The sequence below is a fragment of the Eucyclogobius newberryi genome, unplaced genomic scaffold (genome assembly GCF_026437365.1).
Source record: "Eucyclogobius newberryi isolate DKJ021-1_F unplaced genomic scaffold, fEucNew1.0.hap1 SCAF_9, whole genome shotgun sequence".
Classification (NCBI taxonomy): Eukaryota; Metazoa; Chordata; class Actinopteri; order Gobiiformes; family Gobiidae; genus Eucyclogobius; species Eucyclogobius newberryi.
The window spans coordinates 33,526,895-33,536,136 of NW_027316532.1; the positions used below are offsets into that span (position 1 = coordinate 33,526,895).

General features: G+C 39.8%; 1 protein-coding gene across 1 annotated transcript; it reads left to right on the forward strand.

The window, feature by feature from the left end:
• The first annotated feature begins 656 nt into the window (after window positions 1–656).
• sec22bb (SEC22 homolog B, vesicle trafficking protein b) lies at window positions 657–4,553 on the forward strand. Its single transcript, XM_072439246.1, has 5 exons — window positions 657–807; window positions 2,040–2,149; window positions 2,229–2,389; window positions 2,748–2,894; window positions 3,660–4,553. Exons 1-5 carry the CDS (start codon window positions 733–735, stop codon window positions 3,812–3,814), a joined length of 648 nt encoding a protein of 215 aa, XP_072295347.1. The 5' UTR covers window positions 657–732; the 3' UTR covers window positions 3,815–4,553.
• The last annotated feature ends 4,689 nt before the right edge of the window (window positions 4,554–9,242 follow it).

Below are 9,242 nucleotides of genomic sequence, written 5' to 3' on the forward strand. Positions count from 1 at the left end.
TTCATTCTCCCTCTCCCTCTTTTTTTTTAATAGTTTAAGCATAAAACACATACTTTGCACCTTCTCAACTGGCTGCCAACTGTCATTAAAAGTAAGACAACAACAACAACAACAACAACAACAACAACAACAAGTTGAGCTAAAGTATAAAGTCTAAAGAATAAATTCTAGAATGAAGTCTTAAGACGTACAAGAAGAAGAAGAAGAAGAAGAAGAAGAAGAAGAAGAAGAAGAAGAAGAAGAAGAAGAAGAAGAAGAAGAAGAAGAAGAAGAAGAAGAAGAAGAAGAAGAAGAAGAAGAAGAAGAAGAAGAACAAGAACAAGAACAAGAACAAGAACAAGAACAAGAAGAACAAGAAGAACAGGAAGAAGAACAAGAAGAAGAACAAGAAGAAGAACAAGAAGAAGAACAAGAAGAAGAACAAGAAGAAGAACAAGAAGAAGAACAAGAAGAAGAACAAGAAGAAGAACAAGAAGAAGAACAAGAAGAACAAGAAGAACAAGAAGAACCCGGAACTTTAGATTAGTGAGTACGTTCCGTTCTATTTAGCGGCGGACGTTTTACTCGTTGCACACAAAGCTATCGCGCTGCTTCCGGCCAGCTCAGCGCGTCAGCCTCGTCAGCCTGCGGTGTTGTCAGTGTCCAGGGCGGTCCAGTGCTGTCAGGCAACGGTAGCAGGCGCCTCTAAGTGTTAGTGGGTCGAGGAGAACAGGACCAAACCTCGCGACAAACATGGTGCTGCTGACGATGATAGCGCGGCTGGCGGACGGGCTCCCGCTGGCCGCTTCAATGCAGGAGGACGAGCAGGTAAAGCTACACTGCTGTTTTTGCCTATGTGGCCCCTGTGTGTGTGTGTGTGTGCTGTAGATCAAAGCTGGCTGACTTCAAATCCCCATAAAACATGCCCTTTCGTCCAATTGCAGGGTGATTCCAAATTGTCACTATTTAAACAGCGGTGATATTCTTTCATTATCTGGATCCAAGGCAAAACTGACCATAAATAAACCCAGCTGTTTGTACTTTTAGGCATTCAGGAGGCAGTAGGCCAACCTGTTTTAGAGCAGCCTTCTATTTACCTTTGGCATCTCTGACTCATCATCTAGTATGTTTGATGCAATCGTTGATTTATAGGAAATAAATATTAGATATGTGATTTCTGCTGTCTTAAGTTAGGCTTATCACGATAACACATTTTGAAGTGTGAGTCTGCTGCATGAAAATATCAGAATATATGATAATATTGCTACTACTTATAATGTCACTGACACAATAACGTTTCTAAATGTACAATATATTTGAAAAAACACATTTCAAAGCTCATTGAAACACTTCAGTCATTAATTAGTATCTTTATTTTGTCAGAGAAGTTACTTGTTGGACTCACTAAAGCTCAGATCTTCCTGCGCAACATGAAAGGCAACATGCAAAACGTACACACGATTATTTTATATATATATATAACAACAGCTTTCCAATAAATAATTCAATTTTAGTCCTATGGTTTGAACTAATATTGGAGTTCTATATTGTGAGTTACTAGAATGCACAAACCAGAGACTATCCTATCTTATCTTGACGTATGTATGAGGAGTAAAACATAAAATGAAGCGCCCAGCAGCCTGCAGTGATAATGGGATTACATTGTTGGGGTATGGTTACGCTTGCATGTTTTGTTATGGTCTAATATCTTTCTCTACTTTCTTATTTGCTTTCATGAAAGGGGAGTGAAAAGGTTTGTAGTGTCTTTATTTAATGGAGCTGTGATGCTACATTACTGTCCAAATAAATAACCCCAATTACATCAGTCGGAAGAAGAAAAGCCTTAGTCATTGTCAAATGTAGCATCACAGCCGGTCTGCCTGCACTGTGGTTGATTTCAAGACCAAACAGTTGAAATGCAAGTTATGTTCGTTTTGTCCAGGTATATTGTTAATGTATTTTTAATGCCTTATGTTTTGGTAGTCATTTCCCCGCACCAAATACAAACTATTTATGAGTTGATGTTAATCTAACCACTGGTGTTTTTGTGTTTTGCTTAGTTGGGTCGGGACATCCAGCAATATCAGAGTCAAGCCAAGCAGCTCTTCCGGAAACTCAATGAACAGAGTCCAACCCGCTGCACATTGGAGGCTGGCTCGGTCACTTTCCAGTAAGTTTGCGCATTCATTAAAAGAGCAAGACTATTAACATAATCAAACAATACTAACAATTACGTTTGTCCGTTCTAGTTATTGTATAGAGAAAGGTGTGTGTTACCTGGTGCTATGTGAAGCCAGTTTCCCCAAGAAGCTAGCTTTTGCTTACCTTGAAGACCTGCAGGCAGAGTTTCACGAGCAGCACGGAAAGAGGGTTCCCACGGTGTCCAGACCATACGCATTTATCGAATTTGGTAAGCAAGCTGTTACATTTGTGGGTTGATTTTTGAAGTGAGTGAACAATTTGGCCAATTACACTTTATTATTATTTAGGAGATTTAAGTCCAATAACAAAGGAGGTTTCCTGGCGATTGTAGGAGAGACTTTGGGTTATATTTTTGTGCTGTAAACACTGTGGTAGAGTTGACACTATATAAGATTGACCCAAGAAATGAGCTGATAATTGATCATAGACTCCTTTTGCATTTCAGAATGAACTTTTTTACCCATCTCAATCAATAATAAAGCCAAAAATGTAATGCAATGTCACAGGCTTTGCTTTAGACTGCTTCTGTGCCCATCCATTGTGTAACCCTCCTTCTATTTTCTCAGACTCTTACATCCAAAAAACCAAAAAGTCTTACATCGACAGCCGGGCGCGAAGAAATCTGGGGAACATCAACACGGAGCTCCAGGACGTTCAAAGAATTATGGTGGCTAACATAGAAGAGGTGCTACAGCGGGGAGAGGCCCTTTCTGGTGCGTTTTCATTTGTCATTCATGTTAAAGAGGCACCAATTCCTTCAATTCTGAGATCAATACTTGGGCTTTTAGCATCTGACGACACTCAAAACGATATTAACTGACACCAGAGACCTGAAATAGCAGATGGCAGAGACAGAAAGTAGATATTCCATCCAGTGACTTGACACATTTGGATCAGTTTTTTGATGTGAAGGGCTGTTTTTGACTTGAAACCATGCCCTGTTAATCAGTGGCTTGAAAGACATAGGGAAAGGGCTCAAAACCTTTCAGCATCTTCGTGAAATGACCCAAACTACACTCCCACGACCACGATCACACAAGTGTTCAAATAAAAGCAGCTATTAACACAGAAAATGACGAGGAAGCGGTGGATTTATATGTAAAAAGGCAGATTAATCTCATGATTCACTCCCTTAATCTTCAGCTAACTCGCTCCATACCTTCTGCTTTTGTGCTACTACTAAATATAAAATCCTTTACAATTTAAAATTAATTGACTAATAAAAATTTTGACCAATCAATCGATTAAATGGGTAACTGACCAGGGATGTGTAACTGTTATTTATTCATTAAGTAACTATAGATCAGCGCTGTAAAAACACAAAGTTAATTCATTCTGAGAGCAGCAATGGACTTTGAATAGACAGATTAGGCTAACCCTGAACAAATACACAGGATCGTAAAAACAGCAATTTAACCCTGCATAATAGACTAAATATTACTATTATTATTAAATAGTCATGTTTTTCTTTTTTGCAGCTCTGGACTCCAAGGCCATTAACTTGTCGTCCTTGTCAAAGAAGTACAGAAGTGATGCCAAGTATCTAAACACCCGCTCTACTTATGCCAAGCTGGCGGCAGGCGGTGTCTTTTTCATCATGCTCATTGTGTATGTTCGCTTCTGGTGGCTCTGAGAGTGAAACCCAAGAAGAGGAAAAGAAGTATCGAAGCAAACCGAGCTGCACAGAATCTGTAGACACTTAAACGCCACCACTTATGAACTAAAATAAGGACCCCTGCTCTAATTAAGACTTTACCAATACTCTTGTCTGTTTTTGTCCTCAACAAATGTGTGCTTTAAATACATATGAAGTTTTATTATGACAGGTAGAGCATTAAATCAGTAGCTTAACCAAAACTCAAAGTAAAGATGACAGATGTTTTTTGACTGGAGTTCTCTGGATTTGTGTTTGAAGTTCCCAGCAGATTAAGACTTGCCAGAGGACTTCGAGCCTGAAATGCCTAAATGAATGGTTCATACACATAATAAATGTGTAATGATAACAGATTGTTAAAAAATAACCCTTATAATTAACCCAAGGAACAGTTTTGACTGATTTTGTCATATGCTCAAAAACTAATTTAAGTTTTTTTTTTATTGTTTTATGTGCTTTCCGATCCACTTGTTTACTTCTGTCGCTAAATAATGTGTTATTGACCATATTATTCAGTAGTCATTTTGCCGGTTTGCAACTGAATTTGTAGAAAAAGCAAGTATCAGGAATAACAAACCTAATTCCCCATGTGTTTTCTTGCATTGTACGATGTAAATGTGTGAGTGCAATTTAAAGACTGTAAAAAGCTGAGGATGTGGAATGGATACATTTTTGTTTGTTATTTCTCTTATCAATAAATAAAATAATTTGCTTCAAACTTTGATAAATCTTTTGGGAGGGATGGAGAAATTATATAGAAACAAACAGTGAAGCCAACATAAAATCCTGTAGAACTTCTAATCTTGACCACCAGGTGGCGCCCAAGATTGCACGGTTCTGTGTGACAATCGAAAGTGTGTGTGTGTGTGTGTGTGTCGCGTGCGTGTTATACTCGAGGTATAGCAGGAAATGGCAAAAAAAAAAAAAAAAGAATGAGAGTTTTGCGTGCCAACTGCAAACCACAGGGCATAATTCACCTTTTAACTAAGGTGGTCTAGAAGCCTACAGTTTCCTACAGTTTTCTACTGTCAATACAGACTCATTTGGATCCACACCAGATTATTCAGGGCCAATGTCTCAAATTCATTGCTCCATTTGGGAAACCGTTTGAAAGTGAAGTTTCAAAAGACAAAACCTTCTTTCCTTGAGTAAGTATCCTTATGAAGGTTTGTCACCTTCATAACAATATTATTCTTAAGTACTTTTATTGTCACCTAACATTTGTATTACTTATTTTGGTGTGAGAAATAACTGCAAATGCCATTTTAAAATAGGACTGACACAAATAAATACATTTTGAAAAATAGGACGGACAATACATGAGTAATTATTTGAATGTGCTTTTAGTCTCACTGATCACAAATGCTCTTTCTTACACAAGTTGAGTATTAAAATGCGACTTGATTACTTTCCCCCGAACTTATTTAATTTTTCAATTCAACAATCCTTCTCCATGTTTTCACCACGGATAAAAAGGAAAGACAAACTTGAGACTTGATGTAGGCTCAAGTCAAAAGTGTAATCACCACAGTAATTTCAGTCTCTCTCTCTCTCTCTCTCTCTCTCTCTCTCTCTCTCTCTCTCTCTCTCTCTCTCTCTCTCTCTCTCTCTCTCTCTCCACTTCCTACACCGTTTCCATGGCAGCGGCAGTGTGTGACCGTCATGTGAAAACGAAGCTGATTGGATTAAAATACTTTGTGTGATCAGGAGTTCGAAATACAGCACACACAGTCAGCCCGATACCGACACGACTCAGGCCCAGACAGGTAAAGGCGGATATAACATCTCGTCTGCATTTATCAAGTTTCAAGGACAAAATGTGTGGTATGTGTCTCACCAGAAATGTCTTACCCTTGATTAAATTTCCTGTTGAGACACTGCTGCAACCACAAAATCATCAGAAAGGAACAGGAAAACGTGACACGGCCTTCACCTTGTCTTTGAACCTCAGACTCTCGATGTCACTTTTGTCACATGTGATGCTTCTGCTTCTCAGCGTCACGAGGAGGCAGTGAAAGAAAGTCATTGTTGAGCTGAAGTTTACAAGTTCATTGATTCTTCTCAGCTTCTCCTGGTAACGCAAGATGTCTCGTTAAAAAAGTCAGGTCTGCTCGGCAATAGGGAGACCTTTTTAAGCACACATTCTGAAGATATAAAGTTATACTACACTCAGCAGACAATGGTTTCAGATCATTGTGTTTTCTCAAATAATGAAAAAGCTATAAAACAAAGGTTAGTTCCAAAGATTAGGCCCACCTCAAATTACACATTTTCCAAGTCCTTCCTCAAATTTCCTTGGTTCTTGTTCAAGGCACAAGTTGAATGGAAGTAATTATTTGTATTGTATGAAACACACACAAAACAAACCACTCACCATCGCCCCACACTGCACACACACTCTCCTCTCTGTCTATTGTGCAGTGTCATTCATGGTCTGTCATCTCCACCACTCAGTCAGTTTATTCATATAAGAACCAGAGGAGCAGCAGAACCAGAGGAGCAGCGGAACCAGAGGAGCAGCAGAACCAGAGGAGCAGAGGAACCAGAGGAGCAGCGGAACCAGAGGAGCAGCAGAACCAGAGGAGCAGCTGAACCAGAGGAGCAGCTGAACCAGAGGAGCAGCTGAACCAGAGGAGCAGCTGAACCAGAGGAGCAGCAGAACCAGAGGAGCAGCAGAACCAGAGGAGCAGCTGAACCAGAGGAGCAGCTGAACCAGAGGAGCAGCTGAACCAGAGGAGCAGCAGAACCAGAGGAGCAGCAGAACCAGAGGAGCAGAAGAACCAGAGGAGCAGCTGAACCAGAGGAGCAGCAGAACCAGAGGAGCAGCTGAACCAGAGGAGCAGCTGAACCAGAGGAGCAGCAGAACCAGAGGAGCAGCTGAACCAGAGGAGCAGCAGAACCAGAGGAGCAGCTGAACCAGAGGAGCAGCAGAACCAGAGGAGCAGCTGAACCAGAGGAGCAGAAGAACCAGAGGAGCAGCTGAACCAGAGGAGCAGCAGAACCAGAGGAGCAGCAGAACCAGGGGAGCAGAAGAACCAGAGGAGCAGCGGAACCAGAGGAGCAGCGGAACCAGAGGAGCAGAGGAACCAGAGGAGCAGCGGAACCAGAGGAGCAGAGGAACCAGAGGAGCAGAAGAACCAGGGATTGAATCTGATCTGATGTCTCCATGTCTTATAATGTAAATAGATTATATATTTCTATGTAAAATTTGACTGGAACTGATGTCATGGGACTACAGATGAAAAATAGCCTTTTGGCTAATTCTGGCATATTTACAAAATACTGTATTGATATGCATTGTCCCTGAAATAAATAAAAAAATAGAAAAATATTGTAACTCTATATTCTTCACTAGAGAAATCCAGCTTTCTTAGTTCCAATACAGATATTGATAATATGATGATACCTGATATCAACTGATACCTGAGCAGAGACAGAAAATATAAACAGAAAATATTTACCTACCGTATTTTCCGGACAATAAGTCGCACCAGCCAAAAAAATGCATAATCGAGAATTAAAAAAACATACGTAAGTCGCACTGGAGTATGAAATGCGGTTGCAAGTTTGAAAATAACAAATAATATCACATATAAATCGCTCCAGAGTATAAGTATAAGTCGCACCTCGGCCTAAACTATGAAAAAATACGGTACTTACAACACAACAAACTTATGCAAATTGGTTGCATAAGTAATTTATCCTTCAGCGCTGCTTTGCATAAATAATATTGTACGATGTTCTGAGCCAACATCGACCAATAAATACAGTCTTATTATAGCAGTTTTTCTCAGATCAAAGCCGACACCTGTGGCTCATCCTCATCATCAGCAGTTCTCCAGAGCAGAGGAAGCTGCGCTCACACACCGGCCACAGCAGCTGTAGTGCAGAGCGTCATAAAACACAGAGGACCAAAAGAGGAAGTCTATGGGACCTGCAGGTTATTGCCCCACAGCATACACACACCGTCCTGGGAACTGGGCTCTTATCTCTGGAGGGGACGCAAAAGGACACCGGACCATCAGCACAATAAGGGCTTTTTATCACCACTTGTTTTAAAGGACAATAAAACTTGAACTTCTCGGTTTGATGTGCATTAAAATCCACGTGTGTGTCTTTTGAAGTGTGAGATGACAACAAGACGTGGACACGGAGATGGGAAGGAAATTGAAGAACTTGTTTGAAATTTTTCTTGTAGACTTTTTACTCAGAATTAAAATTTTCTGTCCCTATTAACCAAGAGTTTTTATATTATTAAGACCATTTATATATCTTACCACGTCAATACACTCAAAATCTGACCTTTCCGTAATAGTTTTTGGTTGGTCTCAATCTAAATCTGAACCAGTAAAAGACCACATGGTAATATTAAAGAAACTGTGGTTAAAAAAATTTAAACATACATTTATTGTCTAGTATTTCTTATCAAGCCTTTACCTTAGTATTGCTTAACAATGTTGCAGAAACACCGCAAAATTGTAAAAAATGCACCAGTGTTGATGATACGAGTGAAGTTCCCATGCATCTTTCCTCGAATAGATAACATAACAGATTTATTAGCGGCTCTAAGTTTGACACACACAATGCACGGCTGTGACTGTGAGAAAGTGAGGGGCCGAGGTGTGAATTCCTGCCATGCTTGTCTTTTAGCAGCTTGTGAATTTATGATACAATTAACCCGGCAAGATGTGTCGAGCACACTCGCTTTACAGACAGGGGAACTCTCGGAGACGCACGCAGGATCCTCCCGGCTGAAAGCATCAAAATGTAGCGTGATGGCATTTGCAAAACTGGTTCTAAACACACGATCCAGACAAGTCGCGTCACAGTGTCAAGTTTTAGAGATTTGTGAGAAAAAAAAGGTCACGATTTTGCCAAGAGTTAAAATGCACTTTCATTCACAGTGTCCAATAGATCACCATTTGTCCATGAGAGCAGCTTCATGAAATCAAACTTTATGATTTTTTTTTTTTTTTTAAAGAAGTTAATATGACGAATAAAAAGGCTCTGAAAAAAAGCACAAAATAAACCATAAATATGATAAATTTGTCAGATTAGGGAGATGACAATGCGTAAATTAAAAAATGCATTATTGTCTAATCAATGCAACATCGTACGAAACAATACAATACGAATGCAAAGTGCAATGTGGTAATTTAATAAGAAAAGATAAGCGACCTGTCATTTTTCACTCAACAGCAGGAGAATAAAACCTTCTGCTTGAACGTGAGCGTGACAATCGTCTGACCGTTGTCCAGGGTGAACCCAGTTACATGTTTGTTTTTTAATCTATAAAGGTCAGTCTGAAATGGCAGAAACAAACTAGAAATGGTTTATTTAATTCCGCCAGTTGTTCAATTTGATCCCAAACTAGGGCTTTAAAAGACTTCCTGGCACCATCAACATT

Excerpts from the sequence above, each read along its gene's own strand:
- sec22bb (XM_072439246.1), top strand. The coding sequence starts at position 733 with ATGGTGCTGCTGACGATGATAGCGCGGCTGGCGGACGGGCTCCCGCTG. Across the intron at positions 2,150-2,228 it reads GCTGGCTCGGTCACTTTCCA|TTATTGTATAGAGAAAGGTG; the intron begins GTAAGTTTGCGC and ends TGTCCGTTCTAG. Across the intron at positions 2,895-3,659 it reads GCGGGGAGAGGCCCTTTCTG|CTCTGGACTCCAAGGCCATT; the intron begins GTGCGTTTTCAT and ends TCTTTTTTGCAG.